This window comes from Drosophila melanogaster, chromosome 2R (genome assembly GCF_000001215.4).
Source record: "Drosophila melanogaster chromosome 2R".
Lineage (NCBI taxonomy): Eukaryota > Metazoa > Arthropoda > Insecta > Diptera > Drosophilidae > Drosophila > Drosophila melanogaster.
The window spans coordinates 24,809,139-24,836,167 of NT_033778.4; the positions used below are offsets into that span (position 1 = coordinate 24,809,139).

The 27,029-nt window shown below is 47.1% G+C and overlaps 2 protein-coding genes across 4 annotated transcripts; both read left to right on the forward strand.

The window, feature by feature from the left end:
* Window positions 1-186: 186 nt before the first annotated feature.
* CG42851 (uncharacterized protein) lies at window positions 187-969 on the forward strand. The gene has a single exon (NM_001202077.2). The coding sequence runs from the start codon at window positions 324-326 to the stop codon at window positions 516-518; it is 195 nt and encodes a 64-aa protein (NP_001189006.2). The 5' UTR covers window positions 187-323; the 3' UTR covers window positions 519-969.
* Window positions 970-5,683: 4,714 nt separating this feature from the next.
* Window positions 5,684-26,529, forward strand: Dll (Distal-less). Of its 3 annotated transcripts, NM_079133.2 has the most exons (7): window positions 5,684-6,429; window positions 8,456-8,631; window positions 10,676-10,869; window positions 24,271-24,412; window positions 24,488-24,592; window positions 24,659-24,875; window positions 25,016-26,529. In NM_079133.2, exons 1-7 carry the CDS (start codon window positions 6,299-6,301, stop codon window positions 25,032-25,034), a joined length of 984 nt encoding a protein of 327 aa, NP_523857.1. In that variant the 5' UTR covers window positions 5,684-6,298; the 3' UTR covers window positions 25,035-26,529. The 3 variants fall into 3 exon arrangements, with proteins under 3 accessions (NP_523857.1, NP_726486.1, NP_001137759.1); NM_166689.2 differs by having other exon boundaries at window positions 24,659-25,464; NM_001144287.2 differs by having other exon boundaries at window positions 24,271-24,592; window positions 24,659-25,464.
* Window positions 26,530-27,029: the final 500 nt, after the last annotated feature.

Below are 27,029 nucleotides of genomic sequence, written 5' to 3' on the forward strand. Positions count from 1 at the left end.
GCCGACCGATGCCGAGGATTTTCGATGTGGCGCCGGCCAGTGAGTATAAATCATATCACTCACACACAAAAGGCGTGGGAAGGGGTAAGCTGGTATACAGTCCCGCGACCGCAGTCTTTGTTAATTAATTGCCCAGCTCCAGAATAGACACCTTTTCAGGCTTCGAATTTTTTGAGCCCCGAAGTCACAGCAAACTTTGCATTTTTCGGAGGCGGAACCAAATTCAACAACATATTTGATAGATTTCAGAAAACCTACGATTCATAGGTTTCAAGGGGCCTTGCAGATCCATGTGGCTTCTCTTGCTCCTGCTGGGTCTGCCGATGGAAACAAACGAAGGAGAGGAGTGCAGAAATGGACTAACTCTCGGACGCCAGCAGTGCTACCTCCACGAGGAGATCTTTCTAGCCCACCACCCTTTGCAAAGTGTCACAGCCAAGAGGCTCAAGCTTCCCTGGTGGTGCGCCCTCCTAGAAAGCCTCTTCCTGCTCCTGCTGGTGAAGCTGCTCCAGTTGTAGATGAGCCAACATCTCTCTCTCTTTCTCTCTCTCTCCGTAATTGCCGCTGATGTAAGCGGACAGGTGGAGGCGACAAATGTCACACATGCTGCTCGTAAATCACATCGGAAACGGTTTTGCTCTTGCTGCACATGATAATTTGGCCAGGGTGGCTTGCTGGAGGTCTGGCCTATGTGCTTCTAATTAAATTGTTCAAAATGTTTTAAAGCGCGCTTTTGGGTCTGGCGCTGGAAAATCGCTGACAAATGCTTCCATCAAAACACAGAAAAAGTTTTCATTTTGTTTTGTCAATGTCCAGGCCACATAGCACTCAACGGTGGACGGGCACAGTGGGCTGCGATCTATGGAAATGGGAGCATATGGAAATATGGCATCACATGGTTTTGTGACAAATTATAAATATATATTTTACAAGAGGTGACTGTAGAGTAAATAAATACTAAATCAAATGATATTTTAGATATGATTTAATCCGTATCAATGATGAGTAGCCAACACTTTTCCCGTTCGAATAAAACGGAAACAAAACTACGGCTACGAGACAATTTAAAACGAATTAAAAGCGCAACCGTTTGAAACCTCCCGAACCCAAACAAACCGAACCGAAGGCATCCAATTGAAAATAGCAACAAGTTAATTTGGACAGCCCCTCCCCCGCCTACCTTCGCTCCTTTTGGTAAGTCATTAGAAAAAATGTCGAGTCGCGCAATTTGAATATTTCGATGGGCAATGTATGCGACTCCGACTCCGTCGGTTAATTTAAGGTGATAATTGCTTTTTAATGTGACACAACTAAATTTTTCCCATTTACATACTGCTCGTTGTTGTTGTCGTTGTGGTTGTACTGCTTGTTGTACCGGAAGTTTTTTGGGCCTGCGCATGTGCAGCCAAGAGGTCAAAGGGTAGGAGGAGGGGGCTGAAGGTGCGGGGCCAGACACTTGTTACGTCGCTGGGATAACAACGATGGCAACAACAACAGCAACGACAACTGCCGACGCCAGTACAATAATAAAGTGTCAACAATTATTTTCAAATTTCCAAACATTTCATTTCATTTTGGTTCGGTGCTAAGCTATTTGATGTTTTTTGGGGTTTTTGGTTGGTGCTTTGTGGCTGTTCCTTTCGAGTGACGCTGCTTAAAAGGTTTTCAAAGTGTGAAATTGGGATTGCCGCATCCCCTTCGTAGTTGAGCGGATTTCAGGGGTGGAAATATTCAGTAATGGGTTCAACGAGTCAAGTTGGAAGAGTTATCTAATACCCATGCACTCACTCATGTAATATAGTTAAATAAATTTCAAACTTTTAAAGTTCAAATAAATAAATTAAATCAAAAGGAGTTTTAAAACGAATTATGCGAATTAATGTTCTTAAGATGCCTTGCGATCGCGTTTTTTGCTTAAGTCTTTTGTTTTGAAATCGGCTTTTATTCGTATCAAATAGAACATCAGTTCTACCTAGATTGAATTTCAACTAATTGATTATTTTCACAATTATTATTATTATTATTATGGAGCTATTTATCTCCATTTTACTATCCCCAGAACAGTGAAGCCATATTCATTCCAAAGAGTGAAACCCCAATCGCAGTTCTTCGCCAGTGCAGCCAACCCGTTTCCACAACACCAACTTTTCCGGCCATTGTGATTCGATGGCTAATTGGCGCACTTGGCATCTGTGTCCCAGTCCCAGGAGGAAGCAAGCCCAAACGAGTCACGCGCAATACGTCGGGGCCAGAGCCACAAATCCTAGGATCCAATGAATACATCAACACTGTTCCGAGGATCCGTTGGTCTGGAAATTTATTGGCCCGGCCAGTGTTGGCGCTGCCAATTAACGCCAGGATGAGAGCCAACCGTCGAGCATCGAGCGTGGAGACGCAGCCACCAGCGTTGATCTTTGAAGGCAGCCGCCTGGAAGTGGAAGTGGTTCGAGGAGGGCGATAAAGTCGTTGGCTCGGCTGGAGTCGTAAACCCTGATTTATTTCGAATTGAATGTCAATACACACAGGCCCAGTTGGCTCCATGTGGGTCCACGGCCGCGTCCGCAACTCTGGGCTCTGGCGAACCGCAGGCGGTCCTGACCCAATTTGGCGCCTGCTGAGGCGCTTTCATTAGCCTCCTCGTACATCATAAACAGATTCATAAACTGGCCTCCTTCCACCGCATTGCACTTCGCGGTCTCCACAGTTTACGGCGTTAAAAGGCGCATCGAATGGCCCGCGCTCCTTCTATTTTGCCCGGTTTCCGACTGACCTTACAGTCTGCAGTTTGATTTTTGCTAGCCGGGAACCCAAACCCAAACCAAGTCTTCAACCCCAACGCCAACCCAACTTGACTCATTAAAATGTAATTTGAGCGCCTTGCCTCGCATTTCATTTGGCCGTTTGGCTGCATCGGCGACGGTCAAGTGAGCAGGCCATCAAATGTGGCTCGGAGTCGGAGTCCGAGGCAGTTTCCATTTCATTGAATTGGCCAACTGCTCGGCAGCAACCCCCAGAAGCTAGACCAGGTCGCCATCTCTTTCTGGCCCGAGTCGGATTGATTTATGCCCTTTCGCTCGCACAAGGGTTCACGTTCACGTTCACTCGTCCCGTCATTTGTGGCACATTATTATTTAAATGATAAATTGTATTCGGACGGGAACTTTGGTCGCGGCCTGGAGTTTCGTGGGTGTTTCCGTGCGCTTTCCCCTTCGATTCCTTCCCCGATTCCCAGTTACTTTACCACTGTACCACTGTACTGTAGTGGGCGTTCTGGCTGTTCGTTTTCAGTTTTCCGTTGATTTCCTTTGAGCGGCTCTTCTTGGGTTTTCTTGGCCGAAAATTAATCGTCTCATTTGTCCAAATGCCCGCTCTTGGCTTTAATTTGGGAATTAATGTTGTTTGGTAATAAAATCGATTTGGCTTCCGTATTTGCCTTGCTTCGGGAAGTGATTTCTCGGCCAAGTGAGATATCAGAATGGGAAAAGCTTAAGGGCATTCCTCTCTTCCTGTTCACTTATGACCTTCCATGCAATACAGTGGCATTATGTTAATCCCTGACATAATGGCTAAGAAAGGCCGAGAGGCCAGCGGACTAGGTCAATAGGAATGTTGGCGAGATAATTGTTCATTACCTTAATCTATTTGAATGTTCCTAATAAGAGGGGTTGTGGAAATTATTTTAATAAATCCATACTAATACAAAACTTCTGTTTGTTTGGATCGTTAAATTTCAAAACTGACGTTATAATATTTTGTAAGTAATCAGCACTAATGGTGTTCGGGTTTTGAATAATACTCTTCCAAGTCAACTTATAGATCAGATGTCCTATATCTACTGATTTATCGATGTCGCAAGCTCATCTGCGACAGTTGATAAATTAATTCGCCTGACTGATTGACTTGCAAACGTGTTCGCTTGACATATTTGCACGTGTCTCGTGTGGCTGTAATTTGATTTTGATCTATGGCCAATTAATCGCGGCCCAAGAGGGGTACCCGTATTACCATTGGCCTAGTCAAGCACAAACAGCGCAGCCCAGGCGCCTCACTGGGAAAAGGAACAGTAGCTGCAGTGCAGTGGCTAGCCCGGGCTAATCATAATTTGCATTTAATAAATATTTCATTAAGTAATTGCAACAATTACGTGCATTTGCAGTGCTACCTTAAATTAGTGCAGCGCAGCCGACCAGGTCATAACTCGGAACGGCGGGCTCCACAGCCGATCCGATCCGATCCAATCCGGACGAGGGGATTAGCATTTCAGTCGGATCAGGCGCTCAATTACCGCTGGATGCTCGATTTATATTTACTTTTATAAACAAACTTAATTCGATTTTTGTGGCACTCTGGTTCTGGTTAATAGCGCCGCTCCGACTCATGCATATGCATATTTTCCCACTTTCAGCGGAAATCCTTCTCAGGTGACAACTGCCTGCTGTTGGGAGAGGGGAAAGGGGTGGAATGGAGACCGCTTTGCCGCCGCTTCAACTGCCAGTTAGGCTAGGCGGACAAAGGTGGAAATTCCGCTGTTCTCTCCGCTCGGTGACTTTGTCTTGTGAATGAAAAAGTCCGCTCGAGCAAACGGTCCGTGTCGCTTGGCCCTAGCCACAAAGCGACATTATGTGGCCGAAAGGACGCCATTTTGAATTGGGCCTACTCGAGCTCTCTGCCCTCTCTCGAAACGCTCAAGGGGGCGTGGCGAGGGAGTTTCTGCTCTCAGCAGGGGGCGTGCTGGGTGCGCAGGTAGTATGTGTGTGTACGAGTGCGGCTGCGAGGGTGTGTGTGTGTGTGTTTGACAGGTGAGCAGGTTGGCCCGATAGACTGGTTTGTCGCTGCCAAAGGCGGCCACTAGGTGGCGCCACAAGTACCAACTCCAAGGAGGCTTTAAGACTCCCTAGAAAGGATTTTCAAATTAAAGGTTCCATTAGAAAATGATAGCAGACCTGTCATATATACCACGCTATGTTGTTTGTGTGCGTAGCGTTTTTTCCTTACAAGCAAGCCCACCGATTGTAAAACGTAAACAAATCATTAAGTTAATTCGTCTGTTGTCCGCAACTGTTGATTACCCGTGGAAATGCGTGTGCCACAGTTTCGATTGATCCGAAAATAAGACCCGAAAGGAGCAGCGGCTAAATAAGAAGACAAATTATAGGTTCAACAATCAATTTAATAATTGAGACCTTTGCATTTAATCAACATTATTTAAAACGTCAAAATATTTGCACTTTCCACGGGCAGTTCCCCCTGGAATTTGCATATACACGCCGTAAGTTCCCCAAATCCGTGGGGACGCGGGGCGACAGGCCACGCCTCAATCTCGATGCGGGCCCTAGACCTAGACAAAGTTGACGAGTTGAGCGGCACAAAAACGGGGTCCCAGAGCCCAGCCCCACCCCCGTGCACCCGGAACGGGGAAATTTATAGTATTGGTGCGGTTTCTGCACCACCATACAGAGACACCACCGAGAAAACCGGTTGCAAACCACCCGATTGGCGACGCTCGGCGAGAGTCACTGCCAGCGGCTTGGGCCTCAGCAGCCGTCCCGCTCCGACGCACGGCGATGGATGACATCTGCGCCGCTCGCACACCACTGCTACAGAGCGGCAAAGCGGCACGGCCGCAAAGCGACAGCGCAGCGAGTCGAAGTCTCGCGCAACCGCGCCGCGAAAACCTCACCTAGTCGTATACGCACTTTGTTCGTGTGCAGTCGTCGCCGCTGTTCTCGCCGTTGAATTGCCGTCGTCGATCCGTCGTAGCGTTTTGCGCCTTGCGTTTCTGCGTCGAGCTAAGTGATCCGTCGCGGACTATAAAGTGATTTGTAGTGATCTGATCTGATCTGATTTGATATGAATTGATTTGATTGATTCGCAAAACGGAGTTGAAAATCGTGAAAATCTACAAAGAATATGCACAGCCAGAAATCGAAGTGATACAAGAAAGCAATTTCGAGTGAGTTGAGTTGCTAACAAGTTGAGTGTCAGTGCTGAGAAAAGTGCCTCCTCGCCATCTGAAAGGATTTACGCGCTCAACAGTTCCGCCAAATCAAGTCGCCGAACTGAACTGAAGCCAAGACATTGTGTCCTACAAAAACCTTAGATACGCAAGCCACACACTCCTACTGTGCAAGTATAGCTGATCATTGCCATCGGATCTCTGAGAACTTCCTTCCCGCGCGCATCCCCCTGAACAGCCGTCAAAATTCTTGATAAAGTGGCCTCAATAGGCGCCAACACGCTCAATTTCACGGACCTAGGGAGCCCCTACGAGGGGCCTCCCAGCACCCCCCAGTCGGGCATGGACGCCCCCGACGCCCCGCACACGCCCAAGTACATGGACGGCGGGAACACGGCGGCCAGCGTCACGCCCGGCATTAACATCCCGGGAAAGTCCGCCTTCGTGGAGCTGCAGCAGCACGCCGCCGCCGGGTGAGTGTCCCCAAGATCAGTGGAGTGGAGTCACCGGGAGGATTGCAGAAAGTGTTTCGGCGAAAAGACTCGATCCCCTCCAGACTTCAGCCCTGCCAAAACCAAACCTATCGGAACTCAATCTCAATCTGTGCGGAGCAGTTGACACACCCGAGAAAAAAGGAGTTTGTGGCCAGGGCGTTCCCAAAACTCGAATATGAATCTTTTTAATGAATCTAAAGAGCGCTATACGTACCATAAAACCATTTGGTCTTTAAAATCATTTCATTCATTTCAAGGGAAAAAGTTAGTTGGCATAGGACTACAAGCTGCATAATTGCATAAATAGATAATATAGTACATTGACATTACAATAAACAAATTCAATTTTTAATAATAAATAACAGTTGGTAAAAGCAAGCAGTTAAATAAAGTCAGGTTAACTCAAGAGTATATTGTCTAAGTAGTTCATATAACTTTTTAGGGTCTTAATTACTGATTACATTACAATAGCCAATAGTCTTATTTCGATCGATACATAAATTTTACTATTAAAAAACTTGTATAATTATTAGTTGTCTTAAAAAATGAAAGCAACCAATTGTAGATTTATGAATTCGTCAATGTAATCCAAAGTTAAAAATTATTTTGACTTCCATAAAAATGTACTTCTAAAGTAACAAATGTAGTATAAATTCGAAATCACAATTTTAAATTTCAATTTGCCAATTCGCCATTTAGCCTTCTCTAGGCCCTCAGCCAAATCGACTAAGACTGAATCGATGAAAGTTGCCGTCAGCTTTCCATCTTTATGATACTATTTTCGGGATCGATTTCGCGTTGGGGTCTCGCTATACTATTAGTTTTGATTAAGAAAATCACTTCAGCTGCACTTTCCGGCTTACAGTTCATGCTGGTGCCTGGCTGGCCGGCAGCGGAAGCCAAAAATAAATTCAATTAAGTGTAGTTTACTCCCGGTCCGTGTTCTAAATAAGCGTCTGATCCGGAGGGTTCTGTTCCTATCCAACAACACGTTCCTCATGGGGTAGCAATAAGTCGGGCTCGGTGGTCTGTTTACTGTTACCGCTCACTCGGCGAACTGTTTGCAGCCGCAAATTGTTTTCCCAACGCACGATTCGATTTTTCATTATACATATTTTATTGCATTCTTGGTTTTGAGCCTTGCGGTTTCCACTGCTCTGTCATTTGTGCGTGTTGGGCTCTTGGGCTGGGACGGGACTTGGAATGCTTGGCTGCGCCGACCAGCCCTCGGGAGTTGTTCCTGGCCACGACTTTTCTCCGTCCCCGGAGTGGCTGCCATGTTGTTCGCTGTTCGCTGTCCGCTGTCCGTTGTCCGTTCTCCGTTGTCCGTTGGCCGCTGTCCGTTGCGGTTTCTGCTGCTTTCGGCCCGCTTCCGTTTCCGTGTTTGAGGGGCCAGGAGAGCATTGAATATTTCATGCAGTTCGCTCGGAACATAATGCATGGGAACTTGCTCAACTGTTTCGCCCGCAAAGTGTTAACAAAATATTTACCGCGAGCGAGCGGGACTGCAAACGGAACTGCGGACCAAACCGAAACTAAAACACAGCGACTCTGACACTCGTATTGATTTTTCTTTGATATATTAAGCCGCATCCAGTTCGGGCTTTGGATAGGTTTTGGTTTTGTTTTTGGTTTCGGTTCTGGTTTTTGTAAATGAAGTCATGGCAAAAATTTCCTTCCTCTCCGCCAGCCTAATTTTTTGTTGTGAGAGAAAAAGTTTTGGTTTCGACGCTTCTTGCATTAAACATGAAACATTTTGGGCCCACTTTTAGATATTTTCCCGACCGAACGCTCGTCCTATGCTCGGCGACGTTTGAATTTAATAGTGAATAGTGAAAAGTGTAGACAAAACACGCAAGTAGGAAAAGTTTTGTCCCCGGCACGATTCATTCACATTCACAGCCGGTGTACGCCACTTCCATTACTTCCACTACTTCTTCCACAACTGCCACAGCTATATTACAGCCCCGTATTGATTATTTTCCGTGCATTTGCGGCATTCCAGGTACGGCGGCATCCGGAGCACCTATCAGCATTTCGGACCGCAGGGCGGCCAGGATTCCGGCTTCCCCAGTCCGCGCAGCGCCCTCGGCTACCCGTTCCCGCCAATGCACCAGAACTCCTACTCCGGCTACCATCTGGGCAGCTACGCCCCGCCCTGCGCCAGTCCACCGAAGGATGGTAAGTACTGCTCCTCCTTATCCGATCAGTCTCAGGCCCAATCCCAGTCCCAATCCCATACCTACTCTCCCAGAGATCCGGGTCTTTTGTTGAGAAAGAGATCTTGAAAAGATCTCGCTCGTTGCTTCCCTGTCTATTTTTTGGCGACACTTCAACTCGAGAGCTCAACGCCGTCGAGAGCCATTGTGGTCGCCTTCTGCGGGCTTTGTTTGCTCGTTCACTTCAAGTTCGACTCGTCTCAATTAGGCTGCCTTCACTGTCCTCTTGCTACTGCGCTGCTTTTCACTTTTATCAAATTTCAATTTCAATCGGCTATAGATCGAAGATAAAGATATCAGACTTCATTGTGTTTATACGCCTCATTATAATACTTCTTTTCTCGTAGATCTTCCACTAAGTTGTTCTTTAAAGGTCTTTTTATTTCACACTAATAAGTTAGAAGGCTATGTAGATTGAACGCTTCATTGGAAACTTGCTTAATTTATAAAGACATCTAAGTTGACACAAGCTCTTTAATACGAATAATTTAATGTACACGTACTAAAATCGAAAATGCCAGGTTAAGTTTTAGGTAAAATATAATGCACGCAAGTCTTTTTTTTTGACATTTATGTTACTTTTCCTTCCCATGAAACGTATTCTATTGAAATTGTGGGACCTCTGGAAGCTCTTTGTTGCTCATCCACGTACGTGCAATTTTCCCATTTTATTTATTTTTACATCTCTCTACTTTTTGTGTGTTCTTTATGTTTTTTGGAACATTTTTCCCAGTCTCTGGCATAATTGCGCGCTTGACTGTGACAACTCGTTGTTGCTGCGATGCGGCTGTCTCTCGTATTTGTTGAACAATTTGTTGCTATTTCGATGCGTTTTGGTTGAGCAGTTTTGCTTTTCGGTGAGTGAAAAGCAATTCATTTTTATCCATTGTCGGGGATGTGAGCACCGTCAAAAGCAGTAAAAACAGTGGAAACATTACTAACGACAACGACAGCGCCAACGCTTCAGCCAGCCTCCATTTGTTGTCTTTGACTTTCGTCACTCATACGCAACGTGGGCCAATTAACCTTGGTGCACTTGCTCTTGAAACCGCTCACTTGCTCACCGTTTGGACCTGGCTAAGAGATCTGCAAAACAGTTGATCGTTAGAAGGAATCCCCATGTGTTTGTAATCATAATTGCTGCAATTAGGCTTTCGTTAGCCTTAATTAATTACTCCATTCTGTTATGGGCGAATGTGTGGCAGTCTCCGAGTGAGTTGGCCCAATGGCGGCTGTCCACTCGCACATACTAACGCTCTGTGAAGACTACGAGTAATGGGCCCTGGGCGGCTGAGGTGGCCGAGGTGACAGTGAGTGCCGCCATCTCTGCTGCTCCGCCGCACTGAGTCTTGCCATTTGCCATTAAGAGTGTGCAGCACGTGCGCCTGCTCGGGCGCCAAAAATATACGGCCGACACCAACATTCGGATGGCAGACACAGATATAGATACGGACAGAGATAGAGATATAGATACCGATACCGATACAGATACAGATAGTGTGGCCATATTTGGCACTTAATAATAGTTCGTTTGGTGGCTCCGTGTGTTGTTTTCGAACAATTAGCAACGTCAACAGTTGCAGTCGTCGCTCATTGAACTTGAGTGTCGACCGATCATCATCATCATAGTTTTATGAGCTGTGTGGACAACTCCGTCGTGGAGTGCTTTGAACTTTCGCTTAAGCAATTAACGCTAATTCGTTGACATTTACAAGTTACTTAACGAATCGATATTCGAGTGGAGCGGGCGGGGCCGGACGATTTCTAAGCGATGCGGCTGCAATTAATGCAGGTCCATAAATGTAACAGTTTCATGCATTCCAGCTGCCGCGGGAATTCGCTCATAAATATGCATTTGGTGCACGGGCACAAAAAGGGCCATTCTGGCCATAATTCCATAGCCTGATTATAAATTCATCATTGGCCAGTTCCAGCCTGCCATTTACAGACTTTACTCAACTGCTCCTTTCATCGTATTGTTTTCTCTCTCCCCTCTCCCTCCGCAGACTTCTCCATCTCCGATAAGTGCGAGGACTCCGGCCTCCGCGTCAACGGCAAGGGCAAGAAGATGCGCAAGCCCCGCACCATCTACAGCTCGCTGCAACTGCAGCAGCTCAACCGCCGCTTCCAGCGTACCCAATACCTGGCCCTGCCGGAGCGAGCGGAGCTGGCGGCGAGTCTGGGCCTCACGCAAACGCAGGTGAGTTCCATCGCTGTGGTTGGGAATCTGGCGGTCAGAGAACGGGGTTACTTATCTTAGTATTACATCTCTTTTCGGTCTAACTACTAATGAGTGTATAAATATTCCAGACTATTGAATATACGTTTTGCAATCACAAAAGCGTAAATATTATGCTGATATTATAAATACCGTTTGTGCTAAGCACTCTACTGCCATAACTCAACATTACAGGTTTGGCAAAGGCCACTCCACATTGAACAGGGGAAGTTTTTCCCTCCGAACCACCAACGCTCTTAAGCCCTGGCAAGGATCCTTTGACCATTTCATTGGCTGCGCCCGTGGTTAGTTGACGTTTTCCCAATTGAATTGTTGACATGTCTCTAATGCTGACTGACAAACGAGCTAAGACAACGAACAAGTAACAATGGCAACCTCCTACGCCTGTGACCCTCTCCCTTGACAACACGCCACTCGGGCGTATGTGCAATATTGTAATGTTCTTTTTGTTGCTCCTCCACGTGTGTCAATGTCAACTTTGTGAAAAGTTTTTCAGTTGCCGTTCGGTTTTGTTTTTGCACGCGCTACTGCCCACGGCAGGGAGGTTCCCCGGGGGCGGAGGCCCGGCATTGTCACAGGCAACACCCACCCAAGTCAAGTACTCATAGTCGTACTCGATGCCCAGTTCGTCTAGTTGCCACTGCTCCATTTAATGGCTTTCCAGATGAGCCGCAACCAGCAGCGTTTGCAAAACGGTGCCGTGAATGAGTCTCGTGTTTTGAGAAATTTATTGATAGTGGGCGTGGGCTTCCTAATTGAATTAGTGTGCCACGAAAGTTCATGTGCTCAAGACGGAGGGGCAGAAGCCGAAACTGCGGGGCGAGAGCCGCAATAATGTTGTAAGAAAAAACTTGTAAAACAAGTTGAAGACCCTCTGTATTTGTGTGACTGGCATTGTATTGGTGGCGTGGGTGTTGCTCCGCCGCAAGTTGTTTATCAAGATACATATTTGAATATGTACTGCACACCGGTGCTCGGAGAGCGGGTATCGGGGATCGGGTCTAGAACGGGCGTGCCACACGGCGGCTGTGCAATAAATTCTCCTGGGCCAGGGCCTGGGCCTGCGACTGGGTTTTGGTTTGGGTATGGAGCCCAACAAAAGCCAGACCCATTGTTAGTCACCCCGCAGAATCGGGAGAGACCCTGATTTCCCAAAGTCGCGACTGTGGCAGCTGTCAATCGAGGCAGCTAAGCAAATAGCCACGCCCCTGCGCCCCCAGCGACACAATCAACTCGATCTATCTCAGTGCTCCGTGGCCGCGGGCCTTGAAGGGGTTAAACGCTAAACAGTTGGCCAAAAGCCTGAATTTATGACTGCATTTTGGGGTGCAAGTCTTGGCCGCTTTCGCTTTCCGCGCGGACGGCGAAACTCTGGCCGCGTGTTAATTAAAACCGCCCTCGTCGTTTGAGCAACGGAAGTTTTTTATTGATTTGGCCAGGTTCAGGAGCTGCTCCTCCTGGTCATGATGGTCTGGGATGGTCAGAGGCTAGTCGCCAGTACACGCCAATGTTTGGGCCGTGCAAACAAACCGTTGTGTTGGCCCTAAGATTTATGCGTTGCACAAACACCAGGCCAGCTTAATGGCCTTCAGCCTTCTGGGGCGGTGGGGTGGCTTTCTACTATTGAGTTTTTGTTTTTTGGGGCGTGTTATACAATTCGGTTGTTGTGCCTTACAGTCCGAGCTCTCAGCTGACAGCAACTTGTCCGTTCTAACACCTGCCGGCCAGCAGCAGCCACTCTCCCTGTGCAAAAAGTCGAGAACATTAGCGCAAAAAAAAAAATGTGGCATACTACTTGCTGTTTTATGGCCTTTTTTTAATTATGGTAATTTTATTATGATTTTTTAGCTGCTGCTGCTTCGGCAGCAAAAACTCGTTTGCCAGTTGCATCTTTCACTTGGCCACTTGCTGTTCGCTTGATTTGAAAGTGCATCCGGTGACTGTTAATGAGCTCAGAGCACAGAAACACTTGGATGGAGTGTGTACAAACATTCGGAGAATAATTAAGTTTCAATTAGAGCAAAATCCCGGCTACTGTTTCTCCCTATCTGGCTCGTTTTTGCACCCCGACTAATTGAATAATTACATAGAACGCTCAAGTGGACTGCCAAATGTTCTCGGTGCCCGAAAAGCAGAGTCCAGCTGACAGCGCCAGACAAAAGTGTATGTACAGTCCGTGCGAGCCCCTTTCAACAGGCTTCGCGGCTCCGATCTTCGTTCCCGAAAAACGGAGACGAGCAGAAACAAAAGCCCCGCCAAGCAAAATGAAATAAAATAATAAAAAATACTTTTAAACTGCGTGTTTATGAGCTCATATCGGCACATTTTGATCTGGTTCCTCCGCCGAGGCTCTAAGGCGCAACAAAAACAACTGAATCAGCCACAACAACTTCAACCTCAACGAGACGGCCACAAAAGCCACGAAATTTTGTAGGAGGCCACGCTGGCTGAAAACAAAGGATTTGGCAGACGAACTGCCAAAACGGCGCTTGTGGGAGCAAGAGACCCAGGAAAGAGGGGTATAAGTCGTGGAAAAAATATTGGTGGTGCTGCAAGTTGCATAACTAAACTACATATATATGCATCTTGGGGTATGCAAGCTAAGCACTTGATATTATATTAGCTAGTATTTTCACTTAAACATACAAAGCATGGACGACAGATTGAAGTAGATTTATCACAGTATATCACAGTATTTTGAATTATAGTTCCGTCACATTATAAACTACCATTATCGACAAATTGAAATGAAATAAGAAAAGTTGTACACTTTGCCGCATGTTTGAGTTTCTTACTGGTTTGCACTAACATTTCGCCGTGGGTCTATGGTTCTGCCCGGGCCTGTCTTCAAAAATCAACAACGCCCGCTTATGAGTGTGTGTGGTGTGTGTTGTAGCTCAGCAAATCTTCGCTGCACGCAGATCAGACTTGGTCTGATGACGACGCAGACGCAGACGCATCGCCCACGGTGCACACCTTCGCCGGCTGGGGCTTCTCGGCAAGCTGGGGGCTCCAAGCCGCGATAAGTCTGCTGCTCCACCCCTAATGTGAGACGTGGCCAATGCTCTGGTATGGCGCAAAGGTCATGGACTCCGCGGAGAAACCCAAAATGATACTTCGCTGGAATTTCAGGCCAAACAAAATACTTGTAACGAAATTAAATTAATTTCCACATCAAATAATACACACAGCAGACGGCAGCGGCAAAAAATGCGCGCGTTTTTATTGTATTAGGAAAAAAACTAGCACAACTTGATTTAAATAATACAAGTGTCTAGTTAGTATCAACGGCTAAGCGAGAAAAAAATGAAAAACTGGCTGACCGCATTTAAATGCTCAGCTCACGTTCGTTTATGCTGCGGACAGAGCCGCAGCAGCAGCAACAGCGGCAGCAGCAGCAGCAGCGGCAACACATCGTATATCAGATCAGTGATTGCCTGATTTACGCGGGCAATGTCAATTAAATTATGGCACATAATACGCTGTAACTAAGCAGCCGCACTTGCGTCTTAATCGCACGCATATTGCTGCAACATCGGCGACGGACCCAGCAGCAACACCAGCGACTCTTCGCTCGCCTGCCTCCCTGTGTCGTAATTTGCACCGCTGCTCGCGCAACAGGAACTTTGAATTAAGTTTGATCAATGCTGATGCTGGTGCTGGTGCTACTACAGCACAACAACACTAGTGGCAGCAGCAACAGCAGCAGCCGCATCAGCAGCAGCGACATTCGACAACAAACAAGTTGCCATTAACAATGATGCATAGTGAGCGGCCAAGCGAGCGTTTCTCAATTTCTCCCCAGCGGTTCTCCAGCAGATTTCCCCCTCCGCGAAGCCCCTTTCTTCATCTTCCTCCGCCGACCGCATTTGCATTTTGAAGAGAGCTCAATCTAACGCCAGTCAAGAGCCAAGCGGACACATGTGAATACCCGGACTCGTGGATGTATCGCAGATGGCTCCGATGAGTGGCTACGTGCTGCTTGTGCAATCTCGATTGCAGCTGACATAATTCGCGTTGGCAGGTAGCGATCCGAAACACAAATTAACCCACAAAGCGTGCCAAAAAGATGCTCCAGCTGAAAGACCAGTGTCAAAGATACAAGTACTAAAGATCTGAAAGCTTTGAAAATTTCTTGACTTGGGTTGGCTTGAGTGACCTATGGATGAGAACCCAAAGTGGACCAGTTTCAAAAGAGACAACTTTCTGAATGTAACACAATTTTATATAAGTAGCTGATCGTCCAATCCCTTGCTAACATATATTGCATCCTCGTGCCGCAGATGAGAAAATGAAAGCCAGAAGCCTGGGGGATGGGGTAACCTCTAATGGTTCCCCAGCCAACATTTACTGCTTCCTCTCGCCATCAGAATGAGTTCATCAACAACAACTACACTCGCCTTTCCACCCAGCTTGAGGTCCCTGTGCTGAAAGCAAGTTTCGCGTTTCATTCACAATATTGGCAGCTTTCAAAATGCTCAAACTGGCTCTAGCTCCGGCTCCATTTGCAGCCCCATCCGTCAGCGTTTCGATCAAAATCGTACGCAACGCTCAGGAAATTACAAAATGCTCCAACGAGCGTCCAATGGAGGTGGGCAGGGGAAGGCAGTTATGGGCCTGCTCAAGTGAGAGTATTCAAATAAATAAATTTTTACGACTATCGCGCATAGCTGGAGTGCCTGGCATAGATACCCATGTCGTGGGTATCTTGGCCATCGGTCTATTGGCCAACAAAACGAGCGAGGCAGGCAGGGTTAATTACGGCTTCATTTGCTGACACACGGCAGAAAGGTAAACAGGCCCTGGCCAGATGCGGAGCCAAGGATGCCCCTGGTTGGCAGATTTCTCCGATGCGATAATAATAATAATTATTATTTTATTGCCGAGACTCGGAGGCTGCGGCACAACTGGTTTGGAAGGAAGTGATGGGCCCGAGCCTGCCGAGATAGCCCGCTCCAGTGGGTGGCTCTTCTGCAGACAGGCTGGTTTCATATTTTAATTGGTTCTCAAATTTGCAGATATCGAACCGGCGAACCCGCAACCCTTCTGCACTTGTTTGGCCTTGTAAACGCGATGCCAATTAGCCGCACTCGAATATCCTGACTATCGCATCCCCCAGCAGCCTTGTTCTCTGACACCAATTAAAGCGGGACTCTCCGGCATGCACTGATAGAGGCGGACTCGTGGGTGTGTGGGGGAAGGGGGGATGTGGATGGCGGGAGATCGGAAATCAACTGGCTTAAATTTTCCTTGGAGGTTTTTCCCCAACGACAACAATGGCGAGACAACAAACTTTTAACGCTTGGTTAACTCGCGGGTCTTTTTTCGACTCTTTTGTTGCTGGCAGCACTATCATGATCGGGCTGTGAAAATGCATAGGGAAACTGTGTGTAAGCGACAAATAATAGTCAGTTGACCATGATTTCATTTTCCGACTCCGAACTCAAAAAACAGAGGGACACACCGAAGAGCAATATTTAAATTACCAGCCCCGAGCGAACAAAAAGCAGCCCAGTGAAAGAATGCGCTTATATAAATTGCACAATTAGCCGCCACACTTTTTTGTTAGCGTTTTTCCCCCAGTTTTGTTTGTCATTATCTGGCCGATGGATCTGACCACAAAATGATTTCTGCCCGCCGAGGGGTCACCCGCCATCCCGTCTCCCCATTTAATTTCACTCCGGAATCTGGTTAGCCGTGCGGAAAATGCCTTCCTTCGAGTGCACTTTGATGGGGCGGCCATGGCTGCTTGGACACTGCTTATAATTGGGCCATCTAATTGAGCTTGATGGCCGGGCAGATGAAGTGCACCCCGCCCACCGAGGAGTTTTCTTTCCCATGATCGAGCGGGACTTCCCCACTTTTAGTTATTCTACAGTTGGGTCTATTGTTAGGTCCCAGTTCGAAGTGTAGCTTTATTGAGAGTGTTTTTTGATTCGACATTCAGAAGAATCGCATTAATATTAAACAAGTTTCGGGGTTTCCCCCACATGCAGCTGTACGGAAATCTACTAGACTTGGCCAACAAGCTAGTCAGCCCCCGTACTCCATGCCATCTCCAAGAATTAATGACTTTACTAAGCATTGTGCCAAATTATCTGCACTGACACTTGCTACACGTAAAAAGCCGAAAACTAATTTAGACATGACTAACATTTTGCAGTGACTGTAGAAGTGACTGCGACTTGCAGAAAGTCGACTGACTAAGTGAGTCCGTTCAAAACAAATCTATACTGTATACAAACTATGTGAACACGCCCCTCTTTCCGCCCCTTGGGCAACCACTTCTACTTGAAACTGCACTTGTTGTTGTTGCTCCATCCGTCGCCGTCGTCATGATCGCAGTTATTGTTTTTGTATCTGCTTAAAATCTCACCTTGACAATTGCTGATCAAATGCTGCCGCCGATTTATTGTTGAACAATTTGTGTACGTCAGCTGCTGCCGCCGCTGCTGCTACTGCTGATTTTTTTCATCATAATTTCGCGCTGCTGCCGCGCTGATGGATTACAAAAGCTGAACTGAGTCAGTGTTTCAGCGGCGAATTAGAATTACAAAATTTCAAGGCTTTGCAGGTGAATCAAAAAAGCAAAGTTCTCAGTCGCATTGCATGCCAGTCAGTCAGAACAGCTTTGAACGTTGCTTTGGGGCGTTTTTCAGTGCTCAGTGCTCAGTGTTCAGTTTTCAGTTTTTTTGCGATCAGCAGTTGCTGTTTTTTGCTTTCAATGGCTCGCACTCGCAACGAACATGGGAACAGTTTCCGGATTTGACAACAGCACTTTGTTGCACAATGCGAGGCGATCGCGTCAAGAAGTCTGAATCCACAACCGATTGACAATCGCTTTGGGCCGGATGAGCGTCATCAGCCACAGAGTGCATAGTACAATCCGTTCGGCTGATGCCCTGATTGGTCCCTGCTCGTTAATCGATTCTCCGAACTGAAGTGGTCTCGAAATGGCAACCCAGGCATTTCTCTGCGGCCAGCTAAGCACTAATTGAGTTAGTAAAATGCTCGATTTGTCCTTGGCCGCGGCTAATTTGGCGGTTGGCATGCGGCTGCACTTGTCGCTCGACTAAGCCAGAATCCCAGCTCCGTTACCAAAGAGGCTCTGCTCCAGACTCGGTCGGCCTAACAACATAATTAATATGAATTTGAGCGAGTTCGGGTCGAAAGCTGGTGAAATGCTGCGACCGGCGATTGAGCAATCATGGCTATATAGAAATTAGATCAATATCTTCATTTCTACACAGCGAGTCTATAAAAATTGTTCCACTCGTCACTGCCGCATTTCTCATTAGCAGCAGCCGCCACGATCGCATCGCCGATGGCTTCGATTCAGTCCACTCCAAGTATCCAAGTCGTCAAGTATCCGAGTATCCAAGCGTCCAAGTATCCAAGTATCCGAGTTGCCAAGAGTTAATTGCTATTAGAGTGGCTATAGAACGGAGGGAACATCTTATATAAACAGCTCTCTCGTCTGGCCTTGCTTAATTGCATATTTATTGTTTATTAAGCAGGGGCTTGCCACCGCTGGCGCAGCTCATAACTGACCAGGAGCTCAGTGCCTCGTCCGCGTCTTGTGCCTTCTGGTTTCGCTCATCTCATTCACTTTTTACGCACCGCACTGCCTATATATGCATAAATTAATGAATCTAGCCGGGATTGCCGAGAGCTTCATTCATGGCACTGGCGACTCTATCGGCGTGCAACTCCTTCTCCGGCTCCATTGATAAAGATCAATGGCATAGCTGGGACAACATACGCGGCCCCCGAGGGAAAAGCGCACTAGCACCAGCACTGGCGGTGACCCAAAAATGGTCAATCGACCGCATACTTTGCATCCCAATGTCCACTGGGCTCCACTGGGGCTCAGTGAACTTTGAAATGCCGGTGGAGCAGCACCAGTAGCTCCGATGAGCATGGAATTAATAGCAAATTAATTGTCCGCAATGCGGTGGGTTGCGGTAGCCGCCCCACGTGCGTGCCACCAACAAGCTGCCACAAGTTCACAAGTTGCCACGGGGTCAGAGTTGCGTTGCTGCCCTGCTGCACTGCGGCCACGTGTTTCAACTTTGAACGGGCATCGATTTGCTTTCAATTTGTATGGGCCTGGACTGGACCGGATCGGCCGGTGTTAACTTGCGTTCATTTGCTGGCAGCGATCTTGCTCCATGGAGCCGGGTCCGAACTGCGTCCAGAGCTGGAGCAGGGGAGCGGATTCAAGGCGTTGTTGCGTTGTTGGCCTTGAAGCCTGGGAGCGCTTTTTGTTGAAACTCTGTTGCTGCCGCTTTCCTTTCTACTGTTTTTGGATTTCGTTTTTTCGGGAAGGCGTTGCCCAAAACAGCCCGCAACGGTTTTATTTGGAAATCACTTTGGTTGCACGTCTTCGCAACGGCGAAGATTTCTGTTTGCTCTGCCCCATCCATCCATTGCAAGCGCTATTGCCGTCCCTTTCCGCGGCTCGCTCTCCTTGCTAACAAGAACGAAAGACTTAGGCAGCGAACTTGAACTGACTTTAGCATGCGGTGTTGGCTTTAATGAGCTGAAAGTTGAGGCTGGGGATGGAGCATGGAGCATGAGCACAGAGCACGGAGTGTGCGTGACACTTGACTCTAGGGCAGGCCCGCCACACGGGAAACACAAAAACCTTTTCAAAAGAAAACTTTTTGTAGCGTTTTTTTCCCCATATTTTGCCACGACATGGCATTGTTGTATATGTTTCGAAGTCATTGCCTGCCTAGCGGCGATTGCTGTTGTTGCCGCTGCCGCTCGCTGCATTCAAAATTATAAACAAATTTTTTGTTGAGCTGTTGGTGCTGTTGTTGTTTTTGCTGTTGCTGCTGCGGAGCGTATAACAACAAACAATCGCATGCAATGTTCAAATTTTCCAAGCACAATGAAAAACGCCACCGACAATGCGGAGAGTTTATAATAACAATAATAAAATGAAAATGCTACGGCCGGCAAGTTGCGTAATCCGTCAACCATGGCAGTCAAAAGAGCATGCCTCGGGGCGGGGGACGCGGGGCTTGGGCCTTCTTGGCGGCAGAAGTTGAGGAAGAAATATGCTGATGTTTCTGTGGCCGCCAGTGGGATGGGGCAGTATCTTCTGCTGCTCGCGAGGGTGGGCCCAGCTCCAACTGGCTGCGTTCAGCACACGCAACAGTTGCTGTTGTCGCTGTGGCAGCAACAATCACTGCAATCGCTTAAATCGCGCATTTGCAATCGCTTCGGCCAGTGAGAAATATATTAAATGCGTTTTGTTGGCTTTTACTTTTTGGTTTTAACTGTCCCGAGATAAAAATCAGGCCCGAACATGCGCTTACCAAAATAAAGACACAGCTACAGCAACAGCACAGCAACGGCAACAAAATCAAAAGTGCTACGCGGCCACTGCTTTTATGAATGACTGACTGACCGACCGTCAGCGAGTGAGTTATACTGGCCGAAAGCACTTGTTGCGCCAACAAACTTGTACAGCAGCTTCGGCCAACAACAACAACCAAAGGAAACACGCTACTTGCCGTCGCCGGCTGTTGACGAACAACTTCAGCGACAAGATCATAAATCAAAATTTTATTTCGCGCAGCTCAGATTTTTACCTGTCCCTGTCTCTGTCCCGCTCCCGCTCCCGCGTCCTCATCCTCTCTCTCTCTCTCTTACTCTATCGCCTATTTAAATTTTTATAGTTTCTGTGCTTTTTTTTTACGATTTTCCCCTTGTGCATAAATTAAAAATTTATGCAAGCGGGTTGCACGCGTTTTGCTGGCGATTGCAGCGCGATTAAAACCGTTTGGTCAGCTGGCGCGTGCTGCGCGACTCAAAGGAAAGTTGTTGCTCATAAAAGTGGATAGCCAGGCAGGTTGTAGCCGAAAATAAAACGAAAGTGATCCGGCTGATCTTGAGCTGCGACTGCGACCCACAGGGCGTATGCGCGATGCCCCGTTTGGCCATTTGGTTATCAATTTGCGAGCAAATCGCAAGTTTAGACACCTTTGGATTTGGCGCCTGCGAATGCCGATCGGAAATCGATAATCCCAAATAAGCGGGTAATCGTATGCGGCTATTAATCAACGGCTAAGACAATGCCTCCGGTCCTGGCCGTAACTCAAAGCCACCGCTGAAAGAAGCCGCCAAAAAGTGTTTTTCATGTTAACCGCTTTGGCCAGCAAATTGAAATTTCTCGCACCAAAAATGTGCTGCAAAAATGCTAAAATCTTGTTGCACGGAATTTATGAATGAAAACCAAAGCGGCAGCAACATCAGCGAACATAACAAGCAACAAGCTGAGAACAATGAGGGGAAAACTCGGTTTGGTAGCCATAAATTTGTGGCAACAAAACTGAGACCATTTCATGCCTCGCCATTTGTTGTTGCTGCCGCTGTTGCTGCAGATCGTTGTTGTTGCAGCAGTTGCCCCTGGTGGCGGGGAAAAGCCATAAACATTTTAGTTGCTTTTTAGACAGACATCGTTTGCGGGTCGAGGAGGAAATATATTTGCAACAGCCAGCTGTCAAAGGAAGAAGCTGAGATACCCTATCAAATCGGAGGTGGATATAATTAAATATGGGCTAACTAAATACTAAGGATCGAGTAATGTAACGTATTTGTATAATTTCACAACAGTCTGTAAAGATTACACAATGGGACTGGAAAGAGATCTCCTCAAATTGAAAATTTAAAAACGGTTGGGGTTAGAGGACACAGGTCCCAGGGTGCTAAGCTCCATAACCGTCTCGCAGTGCCCACCTGCCACTGGAGAGCATCGGACTCTATTCCATGGAACGTTTTTGGGGCGGTGTCGGTGTCATTAAGCCAAGGCCTCTGTGTCCGAGCCGTCTCTCTATTTACTTAGCACATCTCCCAGCCAGCTTTGCTAATAAAGCCGTAAGTTTTTGGGTGTGTGCTCGAGGGAAGGGCGGCTTCTCCGGTTTATGACTTGGCAAGGGGCGGTCGGCTCGTTGCGTCGTGATTTATCAGGGAAAATACGTACGAAAAATGGCGATGACGTGAAGTGTTTCCGCGGAAAGCGGAAAATCGTACAGCCAGGGATCCCACACAAATCAATCGACGGATCGGTTAGCGTTACCACGGATTGGCTTATCTTTTCCCACGTTTTAAATGCTCAACTGTCAAATGAATTAGAGCCTGGCTGGGGCCTGGGACACATTTGGCAATGCCCCACGAAACCAGTTACTACTTGCCGTGGCACACAGGTGTCTCCGTCTCCGTCTCTGTATTTGTGACTGGCTTTTGTCGCTCGAACGGCAAGTGCTCGCAATTAGAAAGCCCGCTCCAAGTGGCGTTTACTCCGCGCTCCTCCCTGGTGGCTGCAGATCACTTTAGAGCTCCATCTCCATCTGGAGCCCCGTCATCGCCAGCCACTTGGCTGCGAAGATCTAGCAGCGGCTGCAGGAGAAGCGCGTTACCGTCGTCATAAAACCCATCTGTAATCTGCCCCTGCCTCCAACTTGGAACCCCGGGTCCCAGATCGCCTGCCATCCCAGACCAAGGCGCAGACTCAGACTCTTGGCTAGCCATCAATTCTGCGTTTGACTGCATGAATTATATGCCAAGTGACATATTGCGGAAGTGATCAAGCAAGTGTTGCTGCCGCATGCTGGCCATCTGACTACCCGACTATCTGAATCGAAGTGGGTTAAAAGGATAATGCCGGGCAGGCAGCTTCGATCCGTTGTGGTTGCTGTGGAGTTGACACAGTGACATGCTAATTTCTTGCCGTTTTTGCCATATTTGTCCATGCGAAAGTGGTACAAATTCGGGGAGGGAGGCAAGAGAGAACGCGAACGGCATAAGGCTGATTGACATTTGACAGTCTGTCCGTCCGATGGATTCGAAAGACACTTTTACTCTCATGCAAACTTTTTGTCCTCGTCTTCGCAAAGGGGAACTTGTTGACTTGATATTTCGCTTATCTTGTTTGAGCATTTATTTTGTTTTTTATATAAATATACACACTCGTTGGATCGTGGCTCTAAAGCTGCTGACCATTAGTTTTGACACCTGCTCAGCTCTGTGAATGCCAAGTGACATAGAAAAGTGTTTGATTAAATGTTTCAAAAAGTGACTACTTTTAAAGAGACCTCGACAGTTTTTTCTTGCCGCAGATTTTTCGCTTGGCCTGCCTTGCGTAACATCTAAACAAATGTGTGTATGCTCGAAAAATAATGTTGTTTCCTAGAGCAGTTCCTTCCTTTGCTTGGCACAACCCAGATATGCAAAGATGAATTTTCAGTAGCCGAAAGTTTCTCCAACTGAGGTGATCTGTGCGGCCTGACATAACGATTCGCGCTTGATTGAACACTAAAATGAAATGGAAATCCAATCGTGGATTTCGGCTACCGCAGTTCGGGGCTACCAATGTCAATGATCCGACAATGGATCGAATAGCCCAGGCCGAACGGACAGTCAATTCTGGTAGCTATCGGCTAATTGAAATCGATGGGTGGAATGCACATAAAAGCCGAGTCTCCTCCGACTGTTTTATGAGCAAAAACGACTAACCGAAAGCCCAAAGTCAGTGAAATTCGCCAAACACAAAAAGCGAGCTCCAGCGGCGCTACAAAAATTCAGCCAACCGCGAAGAACGACCTTGAGCAAGTCTGGCCGGGCAAGTTTATATAGCTAGTGCTGGTACAGTATCTATAATGCCTAGTACATGTACATGTGCATAATGTTAGCTCAACGTGGACGCCATGGCAGAATCAATGTACAAGATTTCAGGCGCAGATATTAATACTAGCAGATACTCGCACTCATAAGCAGCATTAGATACGTGATATTACTGCTTGTATCTATATTTAAAAGGGGCCTGAGTCAAACTCAGATTCGTACTCGGACTCGGCTGGGGATTCAGCGAAGCTTCAGCTGCGGGGCTTTCAAAAGTGAAGTGCTCCGCCAGCTAACAACTCACAGCTCAGCGCACAATTAGTTCTACCAGCAGCTGGAGCTCCAGCTCCAAATGAAAACCGAAAGTATCCGCGAGATAATTTTCGGCTGCCGTCGCCTCAAGTGCTCCAAAGATACGGGTTTCGCAACTGATGAAACACATCTCGAGCTGCAGCGCGATTAAGACGCGAATATGTGTCGCACGCTGCCAAAATCCATAGTTTATAGAGCCATTTTCCTGCCAGCCGCTTTTCACAAGCGTTCACTCTTAATTTCAACTGAAAAGTTGTTTGAAAAGCTGCCAACGCTACACAGTATATGTATCTCTAGATGTAAATGGATCTGTTAGCGGGGTTCTGCCCCGATTAAGGATGCCGTCGGGTCGCATTAGCCGATAATCAATTGCTTTTGTGGCCGATTCCCACGCTAATCGAGATCAATGTTTGCTTGCAGGTGAAAATCTGGTTCCAGAACCGACGCTCCAAGTACAAAAAGATGATGAAGGCGGCCCAGGGCCCGGGCACCAACAGCGGCATGCCTCTGGGCGGGGGAGGACCCAATCCCGGCCAGCATAGCCCCAATCAAATGCACAGTGGTGAGTTAGCGAACGGAAGATTCCTCTGGGCGGCCTTAGAAACTAATGGAACTCTCGCTCTTGTCCATTCCACAGGCGGTAATAACGGCGGTGGCTCGAACAGCGGCTCACCCTCACATTATCTACCTCCCGGACACAGTCCAACGCCATCGAGTACACCCGTGTCCGAGCTTTCACCTGGTGAGTTTGCATGCGCGGAGGCCCAGCGTCAAGAAACCACTTCATCAGCTGCCTTTGTGCCCACAGAATTCCCACCAACGGGCCTCAGTCCGCCGACGCAAGCGCCGTGGGACCAGAAACCGCACTGGATCGACCACAAGCCGCCGCCCCAAATGACGCCACAACCACCTCATCCAGCGGCAACGCTACATCCGCAGACGCACCACCACAACCCGCCGCCCCAGATGGGTGGCTATGTGCCCCAGTACTGGTACCAGCCCGAGACGAATCCATCACTAGTGACGTGAGTTTCGAGCCCGATATACCGTACCCAGTTGGCTGTAAACGATGAATCAGCCCGTTTACCACCAGCTCCAGCCCTCATCCCCCTTTCGAAGTCTCCTAACCCCGCTATGGGGTTCCCTTGATCCGTTTAACACACAGTGTTTGGCCGGCGGTCTAACAGCATCCGAACCAGCTGCCCTCGGCTGCCTGGACGCAGCACCAGCTGAGCCTGGAGCAGCAGCACCAACACTCCTGCCAGGAGCTGGGGCACCAACTGCAGCTGGAGCAGCTCGAGCAGCAGCACCAGGCCCAGGCGGAGGCCCAGCACCTCCTCCAGCGGCAGGACCTCGCTGGCAGGACCTTCGGGGGCGGGGCAGTGCAGCACACGATATCTTAGCCAATAAACAATAAACAACCATGATAGCAACCTGTAAAATATCTATGAAATGTCGAGAAAGAAGCGAGCGAGAGCACTGGCAAGTTAGGCGTCAAGTTTTGTACATTTGAAACGTAATATAAATATGTTTACCAACGTAAATAAAGTCGTTCTAAAATGTAGTCTAGCTAAGAAGAAATCGAAAACACACACACACACACACAAACAACACAAAAAGAAAACAAAAAAAAATACTTAAAGCAGAGAACATTCCTCAATCACAGAAGCAAGGAGAGAGTATGAAACGTGTCCTTTAATTTTGTTTAATTTAGCAAATTAACTATGTATAAACCTATCTATATGAACGTAACTATATGTAGTGAGCAACAACAAAGTATAAATCGTAAAAAGTACATCGTAAATAAATGAAATCAAACAAATGAAAATCAGCTGTTGATCTTAGAGTTTCTTTCGAGTGATTTGTTCTTAAGTAGAAGAGTCGAAAAAAGGCAAAAGAACGAGCAACAGAAATCAGTAAAATCAGATCTCAAATGCAAAAGGAAAAGTCCTCCTAATTCATAAATGCCCTTTAATTTTTTTGTATTTTATTTTACCTGCACCCAAAAGAGGAGACCGGTTTCGTTCTTTATTGTGCAATATAATCTTATTTACCAACCTGTTGGGCGTTAACTAATTGCTTGAAGTGTACATTTTGTATAGACCGCATGCAGAATCAAATGTGTGCATCAAATGTCAAGGGATCCCATTTTAACAATCGAATCAAGGCGAATTCAGATTCAGACTCGAAATTCGACTCGCTGCTGAGCTTGCTGTAGCTGTAATTATGGATTAACATAATCTAGTTTAAGTGGTAATTAGTGCGTGTGTTTCACCCTAGTTTAATTTAACCACAGCAAGAGCTAAAGGAAATAATTGATAGTTTACCAACTAAAGTGCGAGTGAGTGCGTGGTTGAATTTATGAATCGATAAATATTCGAGTGGATGAGTGAGTGTATGTGTGCGCGATTGCAATGTAAACAAAACAATAAAGTAAAACAAACACATGGCAAATTCGAACGAAATCAAATTAATGAGAAATGCATAAACAAACCTTATGTGCTAGCATTTAATTAATTAGTTGTAATCTAGAAAATGGCAACACAAATCACTGAAGAGCCTAGCGACTCCCCTCCCCATTTAAATTTTAGCAACTAATGTAATTTTTAAATCAAATCAAACAACAGAAAAAAGCGCGAAGCCTCAATAAAAATAAAGAAAATTTAAATATAAAACAACCGCACTTTGTTCGAGTTGATGGCCACTTCCAGGGACATTGGCTGTCCTTTCAGGATACGAAAGGGGGTGAGGGTGATGTTGCGGCTGCAGGATGCGGGACAGGACGACGGCAGCACATTAATGCATTACACTTGAAAAAGTTAAGTGGCAACTGTGTCTCTGTGTGCGCCGGTGAGTGTATCTGTGTATCTGCGTGGAGGGCGGAAGGAAGCTGGAAAATCTGTTCCATTAATCATGAAAGAGCGCAACAGGATATGCTTGAAACGGGCGGGCTTTTACGGGCTGGATGAATGGTTCCATTATGTCCTCGAAGCGACATCGTTTCGAGGGATGCAGATCCGTTCGCTATATGCCTCCGAAGTGAGGAAAACAAGGATTTACACGCCTCCTTTTCAACTGTCCAAGTGTTTCATTTGCTGCCAATTAATTAGCCGACGAAACGAGACTCCTGCCGAACATAAGAACTGTCAGCGCGGTTTCCAGAGTTCCAGCATTTCCCA

Bases quoted from the DNA above. Each gene is read 5' to 3' on its own strand.
- CG42851 (NM_001202077.2), top strand. From the start codon at position 324: ATGGAAACAAACGAAGGAGAGGAGTGCAGAAATGGACTAACTCTCGGA.
- Dll (NM_001144287.2), top strand. From the start codon at position 6,299: ATGGACGCCCCCGACGCCCCGCACACGCCCAAGTACATGGACGGCGGG. The intron at 8,632-10,675 runs GTAAGTACTGCT...CTCCCTCCGCAG, and splicing joins CGCCAGTCCACCGAAGGATG to ACTTCTCCATCTCCGATAAG. The intron at 10,870-24,270 runs GTGAGTTCCATC...GTTTGCTTGCAG, and splicing joins TGGGCCTCACGCAAACGCAG to GTGAAAATCTGGTTCCAGAA.